At 36.3% G+C, this 27,648-nt stretch overlaps 1 protein-coding gene across 3 annotated transcripts in view; it reads left to right on the forward strand.

Annotated features, from left to right (window-relative positions):
* DPP10 (dipeptidyl peptidase like 10) overlaps positions 1-27,648 on the forward strand; it is a 182,967-nt gene that overhangs the window by 96,853 nt on the left and 58,466 nt on the right. For all 3 annotated transcript variants that reach the window (XM_008497029.2, XM_030453986.1, XM_030453987.1), the window contains 2 exons: positions 17,965-18,017; positions 18,117-18,198. In XM_008497029.2, the coding sequence (XP_008495251.1) occupies positions 17,965-18,017; positions 18,117-18,198 (135 nt within the window). The remainder of the gene's footprint in view (positions 1-17,964; positions 18,018-18,116; positions 18,199-27,648) is intronic.

Below are 27,648 nucleotides of genomic sequence, written 5' to 3' on the forward strand. Positions count from 1 at the left end.
TTTAACATGGTACAATGCTAAGATGTGTTTTCTTTTACTGTGTTTCTCATGACTGAGCATGGGCTGTGACCTTGCTCCTTTGATTTCTGCTCTATGTGTTATTAAGAGCACAGTCCAAGGCAGACAAGATACAGGTCACAAGGCTTACACTACAAACTCTGTCATGTGGCTGTCGAGTTACCATCTTCAGTTGAGTGAATGTAGTGATACTGCCTAAAGGAGCAGCACAACAGCTTTATTTAACTAGGTGAAAACATACTGAAATTATAGAAAGACTGACAATAATCCTTTCTTCAAACTACCTGAAGAACAAAAGATCCAGCAGTTTCAAAATCTGTCCCAATTTGCATCTTATGTAGGACAGATAATACGAATCCAAAATAACGTCAGAGCTCAGTAAAATTACCCTATGGGGGATCATGAATGAGAAACCAAGCTGATGAACAAAATTATGATTTAATAAGATTTATTATTTTAAAAAAAATATAACAGATTTTAAGCTTTCTACATTTCTTTGTTAAAAATTGAAGGCACTAAAAGCATATTTTTCTCCCCTTGGTTATTCCAGAGTTCTGAAAAATGCCTGTATTATTTCAGTCACAGTGACATCTCCAATGACATCTTGCTGGGCTTTCTAACCAGTATTCTATCAGCTTCAGAGGAAACTTGATCCACTGCCAGAGACACCTGCTTTTTTGCTGGGCAGAGCATTTATGGCCTTCTAAATGCTTTAATTGTCCTTAGAATTTTCTATCAAAAAATTTTGTCTAACATAGTGCCTGTGGCTAGCATCTCACAGACTGCAGATGTAGATGTGTTGTGATGGGCTCATCCCTACCACACTCCTATGTGATTTTTTTTTTCTTTTTCAATCATTAGGTAAAAAATGGGGTTCAATTTCTAACACTAAAAGATGCAAGATTTTCATTTGCTTTTGAATTGATTTTGATTTTCAGAATATTCAACTTCACAGGCTGGTCCTTGTAAATGGGTAATAGTTTTCCTACAAAGTTTAAATATTTCTGGAAATAATCATATTTAGTAGAACATAAGCACTGCTTGATATTTTGATAAGTGAAACCACCCTTGTGGTGATGCTTTTGGAACTGCACCTTAGGAAACCTCTACCTGCTAGCATATCCTCACTGTATATGTAACCCATGTATCTAACCCATATCTTTTTGCTGTAAAAATTGAAATAGAAGCTTCATAATTCATCTGAAATGTATTCCAGGGCTCCCAGTGCATAAGAATAGCCTGGTGCTGCTGCATGCAAAGGAGGAGAAGCTTCTGAACTTTTCAAGAGGGAAATGAATGTATGTTATGGCAAATAGATCATTTTAAATTAGTGTTCTGTACATTAAGGGTAGAGTATATTTTTGCTCATGCATGAATTGCCTCTGAACACAATTCAAAAACCCAATCTCAGGCTTAGCTATGAACATTTCAAAAAAGCAAATTAATATCTTCACAGGGAAGAAATACAGTATATTATAAATTCACCTCCTATTGCCACTGTAATTATGGCTTTGTCAGTATTCCTGTGAAAGCTCTATTTTATTGAGAGGTTTTGGGAAAAATCTCTTTCATAAGAAGTTGTAGCACAGCCTGCGGCTTGGCAGGCAGTGTCTGAGCCTGAGGTCTGTCTTGTGATTAGTGCTCTGAGTAGACAAGCTTGACTTTTCTCCTGTGAAAGGTCACACATGAGATGTTGGGAGATTTCCAGAAATGCTTGTTTTTCCTTTAAAGTAGCCTATAATCTTAAGCAGGGAACGCCCAAGTCCAAGATGCCCCTAGCAGAGATCTTTTCTAGCTGACGATATTGGTCAGTGGAATCAGGGTTGTGCCCTTTCCAGAGGGAGAACGGACCTCCTGTCCCTACCTCCAACCACACCTCAGGGATCCTGGGGCCTCTGCAAGTTGTTTCTATGAGACTGACTCTCCTGAGGTTGACTGTGAAAGCAAGGAGAGCTAAACTCAAACCAGGCTGGAGGCAGCGTTTCTGAACCACATCCCTTGTGCCCCAACCAGACATGGCATGAGCTGCTTCTGCCTGAGGTCTCCAGCTGAGGACCCTGCTCTGTCCCTTGCTGCAGCAGGATGCAACCTGAAGCAGGAGCCCCTGAAGTCCTCTCATGTGGGTGCAGGAGCAGTGGTCTCTGGGCAGACAGGTCTCTGGGGCAGTGAAGCTTCTGATGTCAGGGGGCAGGGAGGGATTCTCTGCTGGAGGGATAGAGGGAGGAAAGCCCTTCCTAAAGAGCTGGGTGCTCATGTGTGGCACCACTGTTGTGCCTTCTCCAGCAGCATTTCACAGGGCAGGAGGGATTGCTGGGGTATGGTATGTGAAGGTGCAATGAATGGTGCTCTGAGGATGTTCAATAAAGGAGAGCAAATGGGTCATCTGTTGGGGATATCAGCTGCGATAGCAGAGCAATTTAACAGGTGTATCAAAACTGTTTTGGTTTGGTTTATTTCTTTTTTCCCTGTGTGTGAAGAATGTTAATGTGGAAAGGGCACTTGTAGGAGCAGTCAGTAACTGAGTTTCTTCCAGGGATTCTATTTTCTCCCCTAGAGCTGCAATATTGGGGTTGCAGCCTGAATTTTGCCTATGATACACTTTACAAACCTGAGTTATATTTTACATCTGGCTCTTAGAAGATACTAAAAAAGGCATCATGTATTCACATAGGATTCCTGCTGATATTAATAAAAAGGTGACTGCCTGATGCTGTTAAACATTTAACTCCCATGAGAATCTGGAGCCACAGCACTTGCAGCACAGTTTCTGTAAGCTGCCTGACTGGCCTAGAGTTGTAGACCAATGGCAGATTCTTTTGCTCCCCATTCTCTTTTCTTTGCAGTTCATTATTGTATCAGTAGCTAGAAATCAGGCATTTTTCCTGTTATTATCTCCTGTGTTTGTTGTTCAGTGGGTCTCGTAGGAAGTTGGGAGAAAATACATGACCCAAAGAAAGAAACAAACGCATCATGCTCAACTTTGGAGACAAACAGAATAGTGGGAGCAAGTAGAGAAAATCAGTCAAGGACCACAGGCAGGGATGTGAATGCTATGGATGAATTTCACTGCAGGTGATGATCCTCTGGGCAGTGTTGAGGGTGTTCAGGAGAGCACCACAATTTCCCATATGGCTCTACTGGCTCTTCCAGAGCATGTCAAAGTACAAGAGAGGAGGCAGAACAAAGGAATTGTTGTCCCTCAGGTTTTGTGTCAGTTTGTCTTTATGGAATAGTCAGGACATACAGGACTTAACATCTGGGAAGTCCGCCCTGACATGGTTAAGGTGAATAACCATTAGAAGGTACTTCAACAACAATGAAAGGAAAAATGAGGAAAAATCAATCTTTATGTTGGAGAGAGAAGGAAAAGGTAGTAGCAGGTGGTATAGTGAAGGCTTAACTGGTGACTGTTTTGCTGCAGTGTTAAATAACAAGGTTACCTGTGATCTGATGGTTCCTGCATTTAGTATTGACAACAAATGGGTAAGAACTGAGTGTAAGATAATGAAATTAGAGGGTGGAATTGGCTCTCCTGGCCCTGATAACAATTGCTGTAGAAAAATATCTGAGGTGATGTAATTTTGATTATTTTTTACCTGTGAAGAGATACAGAAGATAAACAAGATCCATAAAACTGAAAAGAGCAAATGATGGTCTTCTCCAAAAAGAGAGCAAACTGGAGGTTCTGGGGAATTTTGGTGGAAAAAGAAAGGGAGTAAAAGAAAGGGAAGTTAAAGTTGGACAGCTTAGAAGTGCCTAGAAGATAGCAGTATAGTAGGTAACTGCCAATAGCCATCTATAAAATGCAAATCCTATCGGTCTAATTTCTCTCTGTAATTGTACAAAGCCTGGTGAGTAGATAAGGAATAGCAGGTGTGATATGGTTTTCCTCAGAAAAAAAGAAGACAGTAGAATGTTACCTGCTGTTTCCATAGTGTTGCCATCAGGGAGCTGAGGAACCATGTTTGAAATGGGACCACCTTAAGTAAAAGCAGGTTTCAATTGTATGTTTAGAGTGATTGCTGGCAAATAAATGGTTCATCTTCAGAAAAAAAAAAAATTATGATTTATAGTGCCCTGTCTAGAGATAAGTTGATATTCACCATTTTCTATACTGGTTTGGGTAACAGAACAGGGAGTAAATTTATTTAAATGTGCAGATACCAAACTGAGTTACTGGCAGCCTGAGGGACAAGTTTGGGATTGGAAGCTTTATGAACACATTGGAGAAGTGATTTGAATATGCAGGTTAAAATTCAATGGCTACAAGAGCAATCTCCTACACTTAGCTGAGAATAAGTCCCATTAACAAATGCACAATAGGCAGTGTATGATAGACAATAGCATTGTAGAAAAAGATATGGGGAGATGGGGCAGGTCACAAATTCAACAGAAAAAATAGCATTCTACTGTTTAGGGAAAAAAAAGGAAGTATCATACTTCAAGTGTTTGAACAAGTGTTTTTGGTAGGACAGCAAAGTCTTGAAAATGTTATTTAGGTTAAGAAAGAAGTGGGTTTCCTTAGCCTCATCAAGAGAAAACTGGGCATGTTTGTCTTCAAAGATGTAAAAGGTTCCTGTGAATAGTAAGATGATAGACTTTTTGTGGTAGAAGTAATAGGATTAGCTTCTAGCCAAGTAGATTTGGGTTTCAATGAAGAGGAACCTTTGTAACTCTAAAGGTAGTTAAAACTGAAATAAATTTCTCAGAAAAAAAACTTACAGAGTTTTTTTTTTGCATTTTATAACTTGGTTAAGCTAGGATTGTCTGTATGCTATAGGGACAGCTCATGCTCTCTTGAGGTGAGACTATGCCTGGTTCTCAGTCAGATTTTCTATTATTTTTGCATCAAGTATTGATATTTTGCATACATAATCTCCTACTGCTTAGTATTACAGTCTTCTACTCACAGTTTGAGTGCAGAGGATAATCCAATGTCAGAGAAAGTCTATTTACACACATCTTTGAGACTTAACAATTTCCCTTTTCCTTACTGATTACAAACCCTGTTGAAGTTGCATTAAGTATGATCAGAATGTTGATCAGCTCCTCCATCTTAGTAGACAGGGTTGTTAAGTTTCCAGTTTCTTTACTACATCAACCTCTCTTCTTGCAACAGCCTAATAGAGAAATGCATGTTAAGCCAAGTCTGATAGAGCATGGAGAAAAACCATGTCATGATTGGGAAAACTAGGTAAATAGGAGAAGAATCACCAAAAGAAGTAAGAAAATCATGAAGTAAGCGCTATTCAAATATAAATGGAAAACTGAATTTAAATTAAATTCTGTAGTGATAATTCTTAAATTTATTGATATCTGTCCTATGAAAAGTAACATAATTTTCTATGTTGATATAACATTTGCATTTGTGACTTATGATGTTGGTTTTAGTTGACTCATTATTTTTATTACTAGCAAATACTTAAGTATTAATTTTAAGTATTAAATAAAGTCACATGAAATTGCACATGATGTATGTCAAGTTCCAGGCAATTTTAGTTTGTTTCTTTTTTTTTGCTCCCCAAAAAAGGTGTTTTTGTCAGACTGCACACAGCAGTTTAGGACTCATAATTAACTGAATGCTAACTTAATTAATTGCATGCTTATTTAATTAAATAAGGAATCATCTGTCAATGTTAGAAAGTTAATGATAACTTTGAACTTACTGGTAAAATGCTGTGGACAGAGCACTCTACACTGAAAGCATTTTATATCTTAAAATGCATTTATGGAATATAATGAAACACTTCACTGTGTGATAAAAACATGAAAAGTTGTAAAAAAGTAAATGTGTTATTACTAGTATGGAATCAAATGGATAGTCTTGCTAAATGCATTTTTGATATACAAAGCAATTACAATGAAAGAGAAGGAATTATCAACATTTTAACAAGTACTAATTCTTAAAGTCAAATTTAATCAAAGTCCCAAAGCTTTCACATGTACTCCATAAATTTCTCTGCCCACTGAATATTGGCTGGAACAGGAATGTTGAGAAGTAAGGTCACTTGTGAAACATTTATTTATTTAATGGCAAGCTGAAGTCTACATGTGAAAGAGATGCCTAAAATGGCTCTTTATGTTTGTGAGGACAGCTGTGCTTTTTACCACTGAAGATCATGAAAATCTGGGTTTGAATTAAATCAGAGGAGATCCTGCCTTTGAGAGAGCTGAACCAGTTACACCTCCCAGACTCACACAACAGAACCTGAATAAATCTGCACCCTCTGAGAGGGTGAATTTCCTGTAGATCCTCTCCCTTCTCCTCACCATGTACAAAGCTTTGCTGTTTGTGTTAATCGAATATTAGATTCTCATCTTTTAAAGAAGCCTGGATCAGAATGTATGATTTTGTGTATTTTTTTTTTAAATCTGCTTGCATATTAAATCTATAGGTCTCAAAGGTAAAATATAATTAAAGGGAGTTGACTGAGAATCATTCAAAGTGCTGCACCATTATTAATAGCTGAGATTCTGTAATGGCTTTGCCAAATTGATGTTAAATATCTGTAAGGAACAAGAAAATTTCAGGGAGCTTGATGGTCAAGTGACTGATCAAGCAGAAATGGTTGTTCTTCCTCTTGAGTATGTCGCTGATTTTATATGTCCTAGAAGAGATCAAAGACATTTTAAAAACAGAAGACAAACTCAGATATTTTAAAAGGGTTTAGATGTTCAAAACCAACATAACTAAACATAGTCTAGAGTATTAGAAAACAGTACAGCAACTGAGAGTCTTGCCAGTGGATTATCATAAAATAGCCACTTGGAAATCTAAGAAGCTTAATTTAATTAAAGCCCCATTATTATTTTTAAAAGGACACAAATGTGAGTTTTACTAGGTAGTTCCTCATATTAAAGGTGCTTAAACACTTTTTTAACCCCCACTATTGAAATTAAAAAAGGATTGATCTGTTTTTACTGATTATGTACATAATCACTTTAGGTTTAATCATTTAATTCTGCCCATTGAATTACAAGGAAGACAAATGAAATGTCAAATAAGTGGTTACATAATGGAATTTGCTCCACTTGAGGATGTGCTAGGAATATAAGCTCTTTACATCAGGTATTTGATATAAAATCACTTGGATTTTTTTATCTTTTGACTCTGATGGCTTTAGGACATGTGGAAGGGGTAAGGGTAACCATTTCCAAGTGTTTACATGTCAGATTTGAATGCCTAAAGGTGCAGATAAACACCAAGATGATATTTAAGAATCATGCTAGAGCCGTGCATCTCATTGACGTATTGACATCTCCTTGACTTCGTCTGGCACATAAATGCCTCCATCTCTAGAAATCTTAGAATTCTATTGCCTGTGTATGTTCTATGCAGAAGAAGGATTGAAAATTATGTCAAATATGGCCACGAGGAAACTCTGGTGTTACTGTTGTCCTTGCAAGGAAGCACCAGCATGGAATGATCCATTGAAGTTATGACCTACCCCAATGTGTTGCTGACTACTTGGGTCATCTCTGTGAACAAATAACTCTTTAGTGTTTCATTGTGCAAATCACTGATTATCTCCAGTTGTTGCTTCCTATGTAAATATATGTATACATATATATCTGTATACACACATGTGAACAATGGGAATGTGTTTGTCAGTTTAATAGCTGTTCCTATTTAGACTTACTACCTGCTTCTGGATACAAATCACACCTTAATGATCTACCCAAAGTTTACAGATACCAATTAAAAGATTTCTCTCATCAGAGAGAAAGGTTTCCTGTGGCTGTCTCTTTTCAGACACATTCTGAACACATTCTGCAACACAGGTTGCAGTGGTTAAAAGGGTCAGGCAGAAAAATTTTATTAATTCCTAGATTTGAAAAGCTCATAGTGAGGTTAGGCTACTGTAACAGAGGATTTTTTTCTGTCAAGAATCTTCTCCTTTCAACTTTTTTGCTGTCAGGTGGTCAGCCAAGCTCTGAATCTAGATTATTTTCTTCAAAATCCACTGTGAAACATTTATGTTGGATCTCCCAAACAAGCTTTTTGGGATCAGAACAGAAGCTCAGAAAATGTGCAAGTGACCTTTCAAAATTAACTTGTAGTGTTAAAAGAGCAACTCCAGCTGAGTCCTTAATTTGGTACAGTGAAATCAGATCATAGAAACATTTAATTTGCATACAAGAATATTTGACACTGGCTTGGCTGATGACTGATGTAAGAGATATTTAGCATACTTGCTGCATCTTTTACTCAGAGACTAAATTATTAGAAAAATATTTTTTCACTGTAATCACTGATGCATCTTTGTACATGAGATAGGAACCTGAGATTGTATCTCGTAGTAAAAGGTGTCCTACAGCAGCTTGAACCAGCAATGTTTTGCTGTTGACTTGCCTGGCAGCCACCGTGCAATGCAGTCAGTTCATAAGCATGGTGAACTACCTTGCAAATCTTGTTTGCAGAGATTATCAGAGCAGGGCTTTAACAAAATATTTGGAACTGCTGTCTCTGGATGGAAACAGGGAAAGCAGTGAGTTGACAGATGGGGAAATCTAGAAATATGATCAACAAAATTATGAAATGTTGAAAGACAGGGAGGAAAGGTCTCCCATTACAATCAAAATTAATTCTCAGGGGAGCCATATTAGGACAAGCAATACCATCTGCACTGTCAGCTATGCAGAAATGCCTGTGAGCTGTACTTTTGGTAGGTTCTGTACCAGCCAACATAAATTAATAAAATACAGTTTGTTCCTTTCTTTTGAGTTCAGTCTTGAAGTTGCCTTTCTCTACTTTGATAACGCAGTAGGTGAAGATGAGGAATGGCATGGTTGCCAGTGAACTTTTAGATGTCTTAGGAAAAGCATTCAAACAGGAAGCAAACTGCATTGTCTGTAACCAGATATGTTAATGAAGAAGGAACCAAAGCTGTGTTACATGGAGGCAATTAAAGGAAGATGTGTGGCAGTAATGAAGAGATTTTGCTTCAGAGATTTTGGGAGAAGTCGGCTTCACAGGAGCTACTGTTATGTTCACCATTAATGGTGATCTCATGTGAGACTAATAAAAAACACAAAGAAGCTGGTTTGCTACTCCTTAACAAAAGGTTATGTCTGATACAGGGTCTCGTATATTCTGTGACTGTACAATCAGAGCAGAAAATAGTTCTCTGGGAAATATGTAACATCAAGAACAACAAAAAAATAGTTAATTACTCTTAACATAGAATAAAAGACAAGATAAGAACATTTCACAAAAGAAAAGGATGAAAATAAATCTTTTTTAAAACAACCAAAACCACCTCAGCTCTACTGTTCACCTCTCCAAAGAACAGAAATCCTAGAGAATTGAAGCAATGAAGTATTAACTCCTTTGTCATTGGAATCTGGAATGTCTACCTCTGCATGGAAGCAGAGACAAGTAACCTTCATGGAAACTCTGTCTTTCCAGTAATACAGAATTGTGTAGCCTGAAGGAAAAGGGTCAGCCTGAGCCTTAGAAAATGCTAAGGCAGAGCTTCCTTTCACTGGAAACACCCCTGAACAACACAATTCAGTCCACTGGGCAAGTAGATATAAAGGGAGATGGTTGGCACTGTTTTGACTTTTAAGCAGTAATACATAATCCTATGATTGAAAACGTTGTCCCAGAGCAAATGGCCAAAGACTAGTAAAGGTCTGTGTGTGTTTCAAACATTTTAAGGGTCCTGTCTCCCAGTTCTCTTGTATGGCAGAGGTATCTCCCATCAACATTATGCATGAGGAACTCATCCCATCTTTCTCAGAAGATTCATTGGCTGGGTTCCTGACTCTTTGATCAAATCAATATTGCCTGACTGTCTCTTCTCTGACTAGGCCAACAGGTCAGTCAGGAAAGCAGATAAATCTGCTGTTTTATTCTGAACTTGTTCCATCTTTTTATTGTTTCTATTTTTCCTGTACTGATATTTTTAGCCCTGTCTTTTTGTCTCTTTCTTTCCATCTTCCATGCTTGCTACTTTACCCATCTGCTTCCCCTAAGCCCAGTTCTCAGTTTTTGTTTTCTGTTCTTCAGACTCACTGGTTATTTATCTCATTGCCTGTTCTTTCTCCAGCTCCGTAGGGTCCTTTCATCTCCTCATGTCATTTGTAAGCAAACAGCAGAGGAGCATCTGGTATCTGCTTTCTTACTGTTGCCAGTGAGTCAGATTGTCTGGAGAAGAAAAAGAGATACTGAGACTGTAGTCTTTACTTCAAAATGGTTCCATTGTATGTCTTGGTTTTCTTTTGTATCCTCATTATTTCAAGGCATCTTCAGTTCAGTTTTGTGCTAAGAACCTGGACATTTGGTTTTGTGTTGAATGTGATTCTAGAAAATATTTTCTCAAGAACTTTTTACCCGTTTCTTTGTGCATGATACTTCAGTTGAATCAGCTTATGCAGTTTTTGTAAATATCACCATAAGTGTGTCTCTTCAAAACAAAGTGGTATTTTTTCTATATTTGCCAGTTTTCTCTTTAGCACTAAACTAAATTATGTTTGAATAAACACAATATGGAGTGAACATATTACTTGGAATAAAAAAAAAAACCAAACAAAAAAACCTGAGAGGAAAACCTAGTTTTAGCTTGATTCTTCCTTCCACAGTATTCCATAGAGCAAACTGAATTAAAACATCAGAAAATGCTCTAAGAAGACTCTCTGCCTTCAACAGTCTGTAATTTAAAACATTTTTGACTGCAGTTAACAGTTTTCAATATGTGTGGGGATACTCAATCCAAGCTTCCCATAAAGGATGTCTCTCATAAAGGATTTAGGTTATACTGGAAGGACCCTGTAAAGAGCTCAGACTGTTTAAAGTATCCTATTTCTATGGAGATGAAGTTCTGGTTTTGCTGTTAGAATTGGTATCTTCTACTTCACCTAAAGCTACTCCAGATCAAAATAGGCATGTATAGGTATGTATATTGTGAAACTGCTAAGAATTCATTTTGGAAAATACAAGATTCTATAAATCCCAAAATATTAGTAAAGTCAAAATTTTAATCATTAATCACAGTGAGCAGAAGTGTGAGGATACACTGGAGAATGATGTGCAGGTATCTGTGTATCAGTATAAAAATGCACACCTTGTGCTTGAAGCTTGACACTTAGCAGCCTCTGTCATGTAACAATGATCTCAGTGAAGTCATACCTGCTTTTTAATGCTGGAAGTGAATAAGGTAAAAAAAAAATCTCATAAATTCTTTGTTGTAAATTGTCTTCTACAAGACTCAAGAAACATATTTTATGTGATAGTGCAACTAACAGAATTTCAAAAGACAGTGATAGATGAGGCTTCCAGAGGTAGCAATGTAGAACATTCTTTTTTGAATAATTCACTCATCTAAAGTTTTTATATATTAAAAAATGATTGAGTTACATATCTAAATATAGGGTGGTCTATCTCAGCACTTGATGTAGAAGGAAAAAAAAACATTTCTGCATTTGTTCTGAACTGTAGTTTGTGTCACATTACTGCTAGTTAGATGAACTGAATTTAATTGATTGTGAATTAATTAATTTTCTGCAGTGGATATCTTTCTCTTGCGATAATTAATCTTATAGAAAAATTTTATGTGGAATAGTTGAAGCTTTAGTGGATTTTCTAGAGGTGCATTTTTGTTTAGGCTTCCTTGACAGCCTTTTTTCTTATAGATAAATTAAGTGTCTAGAAATGTCTCACCTTTATATTTATTTTGGTTTGGCAGCATGAAGTTGTTATGGCTGGCAATATTTCATATCCCAAAGTATTAATGCTAGCCATAAATTATTACCAATGATGTGCACTTGTTCTTATCAATCATGACAAGTAATTGATGTTGATTGAAACAAATAAGTACAGTGCTGTGCAAAGTTATAACCTTGTCATTTAACTTTAGTGCTCAAATGCATCAAGGTATTTTAGATTAACACCTTGCAGTTAGATACAAAGCTTTCAGAAACAGAATATTCCACTTTAAAAGGCAAAAAATTATGGGAAAATATATAGAGATTTAGGCATCAGTATTGGACAAAATTTACCTCTATTTTTTTGCTTCTGGAATTGGGTAGGAAAAGTAGAGTTCAAAGATGTTTGTAAATTCATCATCTCATTTTTACAGACTCCTGGGTTGTTTGGTTGGTTTTGGTTTTGTTGTTTTGTTTGTCCTCAGGATTAATCTGAAATGTATTGCAGAACACATTGGGAATCTCCTACTATTTAAAATGAGGTCCCACAAACTTTGTTTTAGCTGTAGGAGGTCAGGCACAATGATCATCGAAGTTCTTTCAAGCTGTATGACCTGTGAATCAATGAATCATTAACTGCAGTTTAAAATTAAGGTAAACTGAAAAGATGTACTGGATTGTGATTCAAATCCATAAGTCACAAGTTAAATTCTGTGCCTCTCTCTATCCCAAATAGCATCCATATGAAATCAGTCATTAACTCATGTGATTTATTTTTGCTGAATGCAGGACCAGTCAAACAACCTCCCAGAACAAAAGGTACCACTTAAGCAAAGCACACTGTGAACCCTTTCTGGTGTGTACCCCAAAGTGAGTTGAGCTTTAGTATCAATACACAATCTGTGATTTCACTACATTTATTGCAGTGGCACGGAGTCAACAGAATTCCAATCTCTAACCCATATTATTTCCATAAATATGCAGCAAGCCCCTGATTGATACAGTGTATGTTTAATTAATTGTCTTCATTTATAATGTAATTATTATATAATGGGCCACATGTGTTTGTGGCTTGGATCCTCCAAAAGAGGACACGAGATATGTTTGCATTTCTTTTGCTAAATTGAATTTTTGAGTCTTTAGTGAAGGCTTATTGAAAGTTTGATCTTGGAGCTGTGTGTGAGGTTGTGTGTGGCATCATGTGGGAGCACTTCCTGGTGTGAATGATGGAAGAAGGATTGGTTAACTTTTATTTTGCCCTTGTAATCGCTTTACCATGGCAAAGTCTTTGGTTTGGTAAGTAGATTTTTCAGCAGTTTCAAATGCTTAATTCAATTATAGCAAAGAAGATGAAGACAAAACACTACTCATGTTGCAGTCTTCAAGCTGTGTACAGTGGTTCCTGTGCCTGGCACTCAGTGGGGCAGTTTGAAAACATGCTGAGCATCCCTTGTGCATTATGCAAGATCCTCAAAAGATAGAAGGGCCATGGATAAGCTCAGAAGAGAGTGTCCTCGGCAAGATGTGTTCTTGTTTATTTGCCTGCTTCAGTGTGTCGTGTCCCTTAATTACTTGGTTCTCAGGCATTTTGTGAAATACATTGTAGCATAGACTATTAGTTGGGAAGGATAATTTTTAGTTTTAAAGTAGTCCTTTTTTAAGATGGGCTCATGAATGTTTGTTTCTCCATAACACTGTTATAGATGTGATGGCCTGAAGAGATAAATGAGACAGATTTGTGGGAAGAAGTAATAATCTTTTATTAGACCAACTGATGTAGCTGGGAAAGAAAAGAAAAGCTTTCAAGCACACAAAACCTTTTCCAGGTCAGATTCTCTTATCTGTGAACTGCCTGATAATGGACTTGTGCTTGTGTAGCAATAGAAGAAATTTCCTTATCCTTCTCTTTTTATGACCAATATTATTTAGGACGCATAAAAATATCATGTCAGTTACTTCCCACAGCTACAGTTGATCATTCAGGTTTCAATTCTGATCAATTTTATTCTTATAATAATAATATAATAATTTTTCATTCCAAGTGGCAGTCTCTTAAAATACATGGGTTTGTTTACCATGCAAACAAAAGTGTAAATTAACACATAAAAGATCTGATTATGAATTAGAAAGAGCTGTATGATTTTGAACATTGAGAAACTTCCTGACTTCCAAGTCAATGTATGTGTTCTGTGATGAGTGAGGTGGGTGTGATAGCATAATCTGCAATTTCAGTTAATTAAACATACTCTGCTGTGATATTTTTTTTAATTAATGGGAAGCGAATGGCTTTTAAGTAGTCTCTTAATTGCTAGGTACAGTGCAAATAAATAGATATGTACCACAGGAATAGTTTGTGGGAGGTACGTTCCCTTTCAGGGGAGACCTCATCGCTGTCTACAACTCCCTGAAAGGAGGTTGTAGCCAGGTGGGGGTTGGTCTCTTTTGCCAGACGACTTTCAACAAGACAAGAGGGCATGGTCTTAAGTTGTGCCAGGGGAGGTTTAGGTTAGATATTAGAAAGAATTTCTTTACGGAGAGAGTGATCAAGCATTGGAATGGGCTGCCCAGGGAAGTAGTGGATTCTCCATCCCTGGAGATATTTAAAAAGAGACTGGATGTGGCACTCAGTGCCATGGTCTAGCAACCACAACAGTGGTAAAAGGGTTGGACTTGGTGATCTCTGAGGTCCCTTCCAACCCAGCCAATTCTATGATTCTATGATTCTATGATTATTTGGCTGATAAACTTTGGGATAACTGAAAGTATTTCTGCAGATGCTAAAATTTTCAGTGTATTTCATATACTATCACTTTTTATTGTTCTTGCCCAGACTGAGTGCTGCTATGACCTGTGAGAAGTTCTATTTGAATCTGAAAGGAGAATTTATGGAGTCCAGCAGCACTGAGAACCCCAGAGACAAGTTCAGAATATGGGTGTCTGCTGGGTAAAAATGAAAATACAGGACAGTTCTTTCACTACCCTGAACAAAGTCATGCTAGTAAGAAGGCATCAGTACTGCTTTAAATAAATAACATAAAAGAATATAATGAGTTTATAACATAGGGGATGGATAAAGGTTGCATCAAGGTGTTTGGCATACCAGAGCATTTTGTGATTATTGCTGGAAGGTTCCAATGTCATAATTTATCCATTTTTTGTATCTGAGGGCCCTAATCATTCTGTAGGGAATACTGCCAGTGAGGTTTTCTTGGCATCTTTTAGCACAAAGATAATTCTGCTGAGAGATGTTTTCCAAATTACCCAAGGACAAAGAACTGAGAGTAGACAAAGAAGAGAATTAGTAGAGAGTATTTGGCTAAGTATACATTACTCATTGTTTTCCTGCATCGTGTTTTCCTGGGCTATGCATTGGGTTCCAAATCAGTATTTCATTTTTTATAAACCTTAGGAAAGACAAAGACATTCCTCAAAAGGTATAAAACAAAGGACATACAAACCCTAGAAAAATATGTCATCTAAAAGTTCAGATTGTGATTGATAAGTGTGGGGGTTTTATTGTTGGCTGCTAGCTGAGTAATAGATTGTTATTTCAGGAAGTTTTGACTGAAGTAATTTGTCTTGAAATACTTTTTTCACCTTTTCATTTTGGTTCTTTGTCATATAGTTCTTTAATACTGGTTTTTTCCATACAAAAAATGCAGCTAACTTTTTCACTTTTGAACAGCATCACATAAAAGCTGTCTGCAGTTTATAAATTGATGAAAGTCTGAATTCAGAAGAAATGTATGATATGAAAACTGGTTACCTACTGAATTCTTTAGCAAAAGCAAAATTAAATTATATTGAAGGGGAGGTTTGCTGTCTTTCTGATCTGAAAAGCCATTTTCACAGCTCTTGAACATTCTTCAGTTCTTGAAAGTTCTCTTGCTCATGACAGCAGAAACAAGGAAGCTATTTACTTGTCTGAACCCTCACAAACATGCATCAGTACATGGGGTAAGGCTTCTCATGAGTCCCATCTTAATGGGGACAGTCAATTACACAAGGAGGTTTTCCTTTCTTCATTTTCCTTTTCTTTCTTCATTTCTCATATGACAGTGCAGAAATGACTGCAATGCATTTAATATTTTAAAAGGCTTTGCTATCCTGCATTGCTTCGCCTCTTAGAGACCTTTTCTGTGTCTGTATTTATTAATTGATTCTCCTCTTTGTACCTGGATGAGTCTTTTTTCTTGACTGTGTCTGTCCTTTTTTCTCAGTTTCACACAACTAAAGTATGTAATTGTTTTGTCAGCTGGAGTAATTATCTGTCCATGCTTAAATATTAACCTTACTGCAATCTTTTGATACCAGCTCTGTTAGAAGGCACGGAGCACAAGAAATGTTTGAACATATTTTGAAACAGAAATGATAGCACTTTGGACTTGAATTCTGAAGATGATGCCCAGCCTTGACTGTAAATGCAGCATGAGAGGGGGCAGTGCAGCCCAAGCTTAACCTGTATGAGTTCTCAGTCTGTATCTTTGCAAACTTTATCAACAGACTACCAGATTCAGATCCCACAAAAGAAAAAAAAAAAAAAAAAAAAAAATTATTCGTGTCTAAAAGTTAATTTTATTGAAAGGAAATTGAAGCTGCTGCACAAAGTACTGGTACTAATCTTACAGACCTGTGTTGGCTTTTTGCAGCACTTGCCAGGAAGGATTTAGGACATGCTAAATTCTTGCTCTGTGTTGGTAGGGAACTAATAATGGAAAGAAGAGTCAGGGGAAGGATGTTTCAGATGGTTCTGCTGCTGAATGACCTCCATCCAAAATAACAAGCTCTGAAACCCCACTCGTGTCTGATGATATCACCAAATTCCAATGGCTCTATTTATGTGTGATCCTCCTCTGTCCCTTCTCTTTGGAGCAGCTACTGAAAAATTCCTGGGGCAGATAATATAAACTGAAGAGTTCCCAGCACCCATATCTATATCAAAGTTTTGGCATTACAGCTGTATCTGTTTCCATCTCACTGGGACAAGTCCAACAGTGTCCAGAAATAAGTCTTTCCAAGACAGGAATACTGTAACTCTAAAGAGGGGAAACTACACTAAAGTCATGTCACCCTATGTCTCTCTCTGACAGTAGTTTACATTAAAAAGAAGAATTTCTCTTAATACAGTCACAAATATATACTTTATATTCCAAAGCCATGAAATAATTTCAATTTATAATCAAATTAATTAATACTCTGGCATGATACTGTTTTCATAATGGGAGACATAGTGGTAAAGAAATCAACTAAGTTAAAACCAATCACCCAAGCCTGGAAGACAGCAAAGTATCTATTATTCACTATACATATATATGTATAAAGACTCATGTTTGACTTTGGAGAAAACTTGTAATACTTTGCTTTCATTTTAGCCCTTTGGTGTAGTGGTACATCCCATTATTCACTGCACCATGCTGTTCCCTACCATGGATCTGCTGAGTATGCCTACAAAAGGCCTTGATATCTTGCACCTCAGTGAAAACTTTCAATAAATAAGAACAGTAGCATAAGTCTGTACATAGGATTTGCTTTTCTCTCCCATCCAGATAATCCTGGGGTTTCTGAGACCAGAAGTCAGTGGTCACATTCTGATGAATTAGGAGGGTGTACTGACTAATAGCTCTTTTTTGTACCCAGAATGGTGCATGCGAAAAATCTCCTACAAACTTTCCTACAAACTTGAATTTCAAGTCAGTCAAAATCAGACTTAAAACACATTTAAGGAAACCCCACCAAAGAGAGACCCAGTAAGATCTCAGTTTTTCTGTTCTGTAGACTTGCCCAGAAGGTGGTTCAGGCTGTACATTGTGGGTGGTCAGAAAAATTAAATATGAGCCTGTATCTGTCTGCATTTCAAGTAGAATAACTGTGATGTACAGTTTTGTACAATCATTTTGACCAGAACCTGAGGAAGAAATGGAGGGAAAAGTAATTTATTTTCCAAATGTATGTTCTGGAGTCGAGGTTTTGTTTGGTTTTCTTTTCTTCTGTTGTTTTTTTTTGCTTTTGTTTCTTTAAAATTCTTTTGTTAAGCAGGAATGAAGATTTTTCTGACAGGGACCTTTTCTGTGTTATACAATTTATGTGGTTGGTCAAAATATTAGCTTAGTACATGTGTCCTTCATACAGCAGTCCAACCATGGCTCAAGTTCATTGGTTATAATTATTTCACTCAAATTGTTCAGTAATGAAGATATTAATCTTTACAGGGACTGAAAGACTGTTACTATCATATTTGTAGTCTTTATTTAGTCCAGTATTTGTTTTTGTAATTCTTATGCTTTTTTTTTTTTGTCACAGGTTTTTCATTATTCTTACACAGCATCATATGTGATTTATAACATACACACAAGGTAGGTCATGTTGTTTCTGCAATATGATGTCATTTTCAGTGGTTCTCTACATAAGGTGATGCCAATGTGTTTGAGTAAAAATCTTTGCATTTTTTCAAGGGAAGTTTGGGAGTTAAACCCTCCAGAAGTAGAGGATTCAGTTTTACAGTATGCAGCCTGGGGCATCCAAGGACAGCAACTGGTAAGTACAGTCATTAAAAATGCTGTGGTTTAATAATGTATTTACTCCAGACAGTCTGGAGTAAAGCCTTAAGAAAAGTTTTGTTATATATTATATATATATTTAAGTTTTATATATATATAAGTTATATATATATATATATAAGTTTTGTTATATAAGTTTTGTTATATATTTCTACATGATGTTGGTATAGCCCTGTTATAGGTTTTAGGGGATCTGTTGTTTGATTCATTTTTATTAAAAACATGTAAACATATTTTTCCAGTCTAATCCCAGTAAGTAAACTGTACAGTTGTTGAAAGAATCACATCTTCATCTAGATATGCACTCAAGTAGTTTTCAGAATAACCATCTTTATGGCTACTACTGTGAGAGAGGTAAAGTGGATGATGAAGAGAAGTTTTCAATTGTAAGATCAATGAAAACTGCAGGCAAAGGCTTGGTATCCATTAGAGGGTGTGATGGTTTCAATGAGAAGTAGTGTTTTTATATCAGTATGGAAATTACTACCAAGGTCAGTTATGCTACTTTGAATTCATAGAAATAAAACCAGAAATGCTATGTTTCTTGTATTGTTTTGAATCAAGTATTTTACCATTTTTTACCATTTTTAATGACTATAAATTACCCATGATCATCAGGACCAATCCCAGTGTAATAAAAAAAATACGGTTTTAGAACAGCATTGTTTTTAAACTGACCTGCATTGGTAGTTGAAGGCAAGAGTCTTAGAAAAACTTCAACTCTCTAAATGAGAAATTCAGATAATCCTTGTTACAATGTTCTAATGAGCTCATTAATGCCCACAGGCATGATCCCAAAACCCATTTGCAGGTCTGACTTGTTCATTGAGAGGCTGTAAGTTGAATGTCTAGAGAATACAGCCCATTGCCTGGATCATTCATCAAGACTGTGGGAATGCAAAACTTGTTTCTGGTTAGAATGTGTTGCATTAAGCAAGTGGAGGCAGGAAGGAATAAGTAATTGGATTGAGCTTCATGGGTTTTTTTAATAATTAACCACATTAGTTTATTAATAATGAGAGCATTGTGACAGGATTGATGGTAACAAGTACATAGGTTTACCAGGCTGTATTATGGAATGTGGCAGCTTATGTAGATTGTAGCAGAAAGGTGATGTATTTGCTGAAGGGAATTTAAAAAAAAAAATTAAATTAAATTGCAGTTCATAAGATTTGTCTGTGCCTGTGCTGTACCTTTGATTAGTAATCTAAAGTGCAACTAAAATTACGTGCAGTGATTACTGAGAAATTATTTGTTTGTTTTCCTGAAATGTCTCCTGAAGAGCACCCATAACAACTATAAACTTCAGAAAAATAATAAATCAGAATAAAGCTGTATGTATAATTATTATTTATTATTATATATTTTACCTAGATTGTAATTCTAGAAATATGTATGAATACTTTTAGATAGGGGCATATTACTAAGTCTCAGAACTGCAAAAAAAATAGTTGGTCATTTTAGATACAACCTTCATCATCCAAATTTGAGAACATTGGCATAATTCCTACTTCAGTGAGGATAACATCCCTTATCTGTGTTAATACCCTGAGTAAAGTAGTAAAGTTAATGTCGTGCTTTAAAAATATATTCTCTGCTGTGGGCTTTATGCTGCCATATGGTCTGCAGAACTAGGAAATAAAAACTTTGATTAAAACACAGAATCTTCTGTGCATTCTGAGTGGTACCAAGTGTTGTCACATAAATGTACCCCTGCACTGCAGGTATTCTGAAGGTCACTTCCATAAGAATCTCCAATGAGGATAATCTCCTCTTGACACTGTTTATTTGATAAAAGGAGGTTTCCAAAGTGACAGAAGTGCCTCATTACCCTCCCACTCCAGCAGCAAGCCAAAAATGTAAAAGGAGCATGAATGAATAGAGACTGTTGTGAATAATGGTTGGTGCTGCTGTCCAAAGGAGCAGCTGTCTCCAGCAGGAACCAGGCAGGGGAGATGATTCCAGCAGAATAGGCAAGGCAGAGGAAAAATGTGTAACTAAGGGCACATTGCCATAATGGTTCTCAGTTATAAAATTTGTCATTAGAGCAAACACTTTATCAGTGAGTTTTGAATAAAGAGAGTACAGGAAGCAGTCAGCAGGGAAGCTGGGTAGAGAGGAATTCATGTTGCCAAACACACTATGATTGGTTCACCAAAACCCTTCCTAATACTTATGTGGCTTTCCCATATAAAAAGGAAACATTAATGGTTCATAGTAGAGTAAAAAAAGCAGTGGAGGAAATACTTTAAGCAGAATAATTGTAGTGTGTTAACCTGATTAATCTCCAAAAGCCTTTCATTACAAATGAAGATCAGAGCTCAAATAAACTTTATATACAAAAATTTCAAAAGACCCCTTACACATACCCTGGGACCATCACAGAAAGCATATCTAGATCTCTAAAATAATGAGGGGTAGTGCCCTCCCAGGTGCAGAACAGAAGAGAACAGCAATATAATAGCCATGACTGGTCAGCAAAATTAGCACAAGATGTGAAACACAAGCCATGGGTATGTCTGGCTGAGCCAGAGATCCCAGCTTTATGCTGCAGCTGTTTGGAAGGTCCTGAGTTATATCCAGATGATGGAGAATGACATGGACTCAGATCAGTTGCTATTTATTTCCAATAAGTAGGCTCTAGTGTAAAAGAAGATGTTTCCAAGCCTTAGATCTGCAGAAGAGCTATGCAATGATGTAGCCTGCACAGGAATCTTAATTTTGAGTTCTTCAAATAGAAGAGAATTGTCAAGAGTTTAAAATGGATGATATAAGAAGATTAAGGGAGAAAATATAAAAATTAAGTGTTTGAGAAGAAAATGTGTATGAAACCAGGGAATATGGCTGCAGTGAATCCATTTATACAGTAAATACTTCATATCCTTGTGAAAATCGTACATCAGTCAAAACTGTCTTGTGTTATGAATACTTTCTAGGGGTGTCTAAGGGGCAGCAGGCCACATGGGGCAGGTGAGGAACATAAGTTGGCTTTGTAATAGATCCTAAACAACTGGCCCAGAACATCACGGGCTTGAAGCTTGCAGTGGTTGCAAGTTATTTCAGTTTCTTGCTATTTACCTAGAGTTTTGTAAAGATTAAGGGAAAAGCACAGAGCAACATCTGCTGTTTGATTCCTGACATTTTGGTGGGGAAATGGAAAATGCCACTGGGGAGATGAAACTTTTATCTAATGAATCGGTGTATTTTAAGGTCACATAGCTGGTCTTTTTTAGAACTGTTTTCAAGGTCATGCTCTTTGAATTGCTGTCTTTCAACTGTGTTTGACCTGTTTATGTGTTTGCTAAGTTTGTCTTACATTGTTAAAAATTTTGAAAGCCATCAGTTGATTTTCACTCTGCCTCACTTCTGTAGAATCCATTACCACAGCACTAAGTATTTCCAGGAAAAACAAACCAGCAAAAGTAGATACCTAATCATTTCCATCAATGTTTTCCTGCCTACACTTTACTTGGTTAGAGACCTCATTGCATGTGTCTGAGAAAAGAGATCTCCTAGACATGGTAGGAAGGCTTTACTGAGGAGGAGAATGTTTTGGGAGGGCTTAAAGGAACTCTGATATTGAAATACCCAATTTTTATCCTATATTCTTTATTCTTTGGCCTGAACTTCTGCAGTAATTACATGTTTCTCTGCTGGACCTGGCTTGTATCTGACACAGGGGAGACAGCTCTTTCTGTTTGGGTCTGCCAATGGAGATGTATTGAAATAGAAGCCTGAATGCTCAGACTGACCTCTGGTCTCCAGTCCATGCAATGTTTCTAAGAAAGATGGAGTGTTCTCTGCAGGGCTTCGTGCAGTACATGCAGTTCTGCTGGTTAGTTAAGGTGATTAGTTCTATAGTGATTTACATCAAGTACCTCCCAGTGAGATGTGGTTAGAAGTTGTTCAATTTGAGGTAGCTTTTTAGTTTTACATAGTTTCTTCTACTTGAGTGTTAAAATGTTTATTTAAGACTTTGTTTTCACTTTATTCTATAAACATATATCCATTTAAGTCACTTTGCCTTTGTGTTTACAGTAGCTACTTTAGATTATTTATTGATTTGAGATGTTTTTCGATATATTAAGTGTTTTTGAAAAGATTTTGAGTTATGTGTTTGAGTGGATCAACATAAATAATGATCAATTGACTTATGTTTGGATATCCATGCATAAATAAATGCATATTTTTACAAAGCAGAAATTAAGAAAGTAGTAAAGCTATCCGGAATACTAAAAAGATCATTTCGTAGAAGCTTGGTGGCTTTCTTTGTCAAAATTTCATGCCATCACCAAGACATAGAATTATCAAATGGTAGGGCTGAAAATGAACTTCTAATATGATTTAACGTAATTTAGGCCATGCTTGTCTAGAATTATCTATTACTCTGTATGAACAAACTAAAATTTGTTGACTGTAGCTGAACTGTAGATTCAAGATGCTCTCACCGATTTTTAGAAAATACTTAAAATATTAGAAAACAAGAAATTACCCTCCTGTTCCAAAAGACTGAACAGGCTACTCACAGGGAACAGGACTTGAAAGCTGAAGCTTGTGTAAAAGGCAGGGAAAAAAAAAGTCAGTGAAAAAGGACCTCACCTTATATTAAAACAACCTGAAAACAAACATACAGAAGTCCAGAGACAAAACAGAGCAAAATCTGTTTTAATTGTTCTTAATAATTGTAACAGTTATAGAATTCTCTACCTCTCTACTTGTCACCTTTATCCTGGTTGTCTTGTTTGGGGGTTCATTTTGCTTTCCCTCCCCCCATCAGCATCTATTCCCCACAAAAACACAAATATCTATCAGACTGTTGAATTACTGTATTAACATGACATTTCTTTACAGTTGCCTTCTCTTAAAAATTTTAGCTTTTTTCTATGGCTTTCAGATACTGTTCCAGATAATAGAAATACTGCAGCAGAAAAATCATTTGATTTTATATTATTTGCCAAATACCCAGATAAGAACCAGACTAGTAAATGAGAAATTAGCAGGACTATAAAAGACACATAGCTCAACAGATGCTTTAACAGCCATTAGTTGCTGAAAGCTTCATTTACCATTTGTTCTATCAAGGTTCAAAGTAAAACTACTATAAAAATTGGCAACTTTCTGTAAAATATTAGCCATGTGTTTCCTCTTTGCATAATTAATGCTGTGGGTACTTGGCACCCCCTCCTGGCAAAACCACTTCTATTTGCAAATGAAGAAGAAAAGATCTTTCAGGGTTCATGAGCCAAGCAGAAGCTTCATTAATGCTAATGAACTGAGTCCTAAATAAATATATTTAATCTTCTGGTTTTCTTTTCAGAGTCTTTTGCTCTTTTTACTTGCTCTAGTTTTAGATGACCAAGTTAAAATCATGTATGGAAATACCAAATCTTTATTTCATCTTTCCTTTTAATCATGCTGCTAATGAGGCAAATGACAGTAAAATAGAGAGGAAAAATTCTGCTCAAATTCATTTTGAAAGGCAGAAATAAGCAAGAACATTTAATGTGACATTAACCTCAGGTAAGAGAGGTTCCTTGCAGAATTTCTGTACTTCAGTGCATATTTAGAGATTCTTTGCCTTCCTGAGGTTGTTTCCATAAAGAAAGAGCCTGTATGGTGGGGCATTGACCATCTAGTTGGGTCTTCAAAAGATTTGACCAAAATTCTAGCAAATGCCGAAGTTGCATCTTTTTGTGACTTCAGGCAATGAGGCAATGATAGGCATTGCAAAAAGGCAATGATAAATTAAGCCAGCGAAGTAATATTTATGTTCTCTTTCAAATGCTTTTATTGAATTTCTAGATTCCAGCTGGGAAACTGAGGATTTCAACCAAATAGAGAAAATATTTACAGACAAAAGGCACGCAAAGAGACTGTTTTAATAGCAACTTAGATCAGCAGCTGAAGTTAGTTTATATATTATTTTGCAAGACTGAGCATTCTGGTATTATTTTTTTGTGCTAGGTGAAATGTCCTGAATGGTCAGATCCTGTTACGAAATGATATAAAAGCCACTTACTAGCATATCTTCAAAAGCTTTCTGCTGCTTTATTTTTGATGCAAGAAGTGTTTTTATATCACGATAAGCATGAGAAATATATCTTTCTCAATATAAGAACTAGAATTACTTGAAAGTCTTAGATAAAGCTAAATGCCATCTATGCTGCTTGGATTTCCTCTTGAATTTCTCAAACTATCATTTTGTAAAATGTAAATTATTTTGTGCTTTTCCATCTAAATAATTAAGCTCAAACCACTCTTCAAAGAAAAAATTAAATTATTAGTTTCTCTAAAGGTATTCTACTGAACTAATTTCCATTGTCAATTAATAATTTCTGTGTGCTCACTGCACTTAAATATAGATGAAGTTGGAAAAGATAAGCACTAGATGCATGTTCTCAGGTCTCAAAAGTAATACCCAGTGCAAAAGGAATTTTCTCTGTCTTATAACAGGGGAGTGGAGAATGCAGCCACAAACCATAAACAGTTTTGGAAAACAGGAAAAAATAAGTTTTTTCATATCAAGGTTGAATATAGTCAGTAAACATTTTGTGAGCCCTAGAGAGCAGGAAGATTTATAAATGGGAGTAAAGCCACATTGAGCATAGAAGTTGCTTCATTTTGCTTAGTGAAATGCAGTTAATGTGTCCTGATATCAAAGGAAATTTAAAATATTAACTATTAAGGATTAGATATATCTAGCCCTTTGTGCGAGTAGCTACTTGGTTGTAGCTGAAATATGTGAAGAAATAATGAGAAAATCAGGTGTTTTATAGGAGCATTATTCCTCTACTACTGCTTTTCATGTGGAACAATAAAAGGGTCATCAGCTTTACAATGAATAAATTGAGAGGGGGAAATAAGATACTTCCTTTCCCTGCTTCTTATTCTAATATCACTACTCTAGCATTCAGCTAATATTTGAATCAGTATGTAAACTGTGCACACAGGTAGTGCACTTGTGGATCCAGCCTCATATCAATAAGTCATTTGTAAGCAAATATATTGGCAATTTGACATATCTTTGTGCTAGAAAGCAAATTATTTTTTTCACTTAGATATTTGTGTGAACATACAGATATTTACACTCAGTCCCACAAAGACACATCTAACAAGGAGGGACACACATTTGTTAGGAGCAAGCATCAGGACTTCTCTGTGCAGCATCCTGCAGGGAGTGATGTAAATAGAAATATGTCCCCTGTCATCTAGACTCTCATGTTATTCAACATGTGTATGTTGACAAAGCTTGGCTCAATATCCATGCTCCTGTTTGCTAGCTAATATTAACTGCAAGTCCAATGACTTGTAAAATGGGACTGCTGTGCTTCTTGGGTGAAAATTGCAGAGTTTTATGTAGTGCAGAAACAAGAAGATATATCAGAAGTGATATAGTGATATATTGATATATATATCAGAAGTCTAAAATTCTTTAGAAATATCCACCCCTGAAAACTAAATAGACAGTCAATGGGAAGAGAGGTCACAATCTGAATCTTTTTCTAAATCAGAGTTGGGAAAAATGAGGTAATGTGTTTTATTACAGACTATATTTTCATACAACCAAAATCCTGCCCAGAATATTGCAGGCTAAACTGTGTCTATGGCTCCAGGCAGTCATATGAGGTATTATCCCAGTATTGTCCTTCTTCTTCCCGAGTAACTAGGTTGAAAATTTTTCGTTTTTAGCTTCTGTTATGGATTGATCAGTCTGGGCATAATTGAATGCTTGATATCAGTATAAGATGACCCTTTGCAATAGCAGACATCATTTTAAAAGTTGTTATGGTAAGGGCAGAACACTATTTTCTTCTTAGCCTGTAGGAGCATTACCCAGGCATGTAAGAGTGACATTTCTGTCCACGCTGGTTCATAATTCAGAACTATCGCTAAATGCAAGGAACAAGGAACATGAGTTCCTGAGCAGACACTGTGTATAGATAAGTCTGTTGTACACATCATTTACACAAACAAAGACCAATGGGCTGAGCAGCTTTTGCACAGTGCCCCATCCAACATCATTCTTCAGCTTCAGAGGGATGAAGCAGTAGATCCAAACTGTCAGCTTAGGGGCAAGACAGTCCTACTATAATCTTATGTGCAATCACACATATTTATAAAGTAGATTTTTGCATAAGTCATAGTTCAGAAATTGTGTGATTTTGTTTCTATAGCTTATTACACAATATTTGTGCTCATGAGTAGGTTATCGTGGGATTAGGCAGGGTGGGAATTTAGTGAATGCCATGATTCCCATATCATTGCGAAGGCAACATAATTAATGTGTGTCTAAACAAAACAGGGCAATGCTACCACATTTGTATTGGAAATTCAGGACTTAAACATTAGAGTTATAATGGAATTGCTGGTACTGTGTTGGTTCATGGCCTGTTTTATTCCATGCCATTAGTAACTAATTTTATAGCTGCATCATGAGTGCATCCTTGCTATTGTTTGCAGTAGATTTATAAACTAACTAAATAATAATTAAGTAGAATGGCCTTGTAGATTGTTTGCAGTTGTTCAGAGACAAGTATGCTAACAAATTACTGTGACTAGTGGCATTAATCTAGACAGCAGAAAAGTGGTGCTTCACTTCTGTTGTTCATGCTATGTCTGGCAGCTTGATGACTGCAAAACAAAAATTAACATTTTTCCTGACAAAAAATCGAAAAGACAGTATATGACATTGGGATATGTTGGCTTTGAGGTCTCCATGTCTCATACTGATCCACAGTTACTCCCTCTCTGCCTTAATTACAATACAATCAAAAGAGTTGAAAGCTTCCCCTGCGAAAATTCCTGTTTAGGTCAATCATAATCTTCAGAAAATTGGTACCTTTAAGAGTGAATATAGTTATTATTGCCTGCAATTATAATAATTTTGTGATTAACTATTACTTGTTTTCTGCTTCATTTACAATATATCTGATGATTTTGAAACAGATCATATAAGGGCAATTTTTTTCTACTTCCATGCTTTGTTTAGGTAGCTGATGGTACCTGCTGTGCCCAGTATGTGCATAATCCAGTGGTCTGTGGTACACATGGAATTATGGGGTAGGAGCTGGAGCAAGTAAAAAAGAGATAGAAAATTTGTAAGATGTGAAAAAAAAAAAAAAATTTTTGAAAAAGTCTGCATAATTGTATCTGCCGAGATAATGAATGAATATTCCAACCACCAAAAATTCACACTTATGCAAGCTTTATAAGCCACTTTACTGTGTTTTATATATTGTCCAAATCACACTAAATCTCTTAGGCTGAGATCTCTGCAGAACCTACAAGAAAGACACCAGCAGAATAATCAGTAAAAACCACTGAAATACATTGGAACTGTTTCAGGTGATTGTTTCCCACCTTGCATTTTAATTGCCTCTGAATGTGTGAGTGACCCAATTCTTTGCCATGGGAACTTCTTCCACAT

Source organism: Calypte anna, chromosome 7 (assembly GCF_003957555.1).
Source record: "Calypte anna isolate BGI_N300 chromosome 7, bCalAnn1_v1.p, whole genome shotgun sequence".
NCBI classification, from domain to species: Eukaryota; Metazoa; Chordata; class Aves; order Apodiformes; family Trochilidae; genus Calypte; species Calypte anna.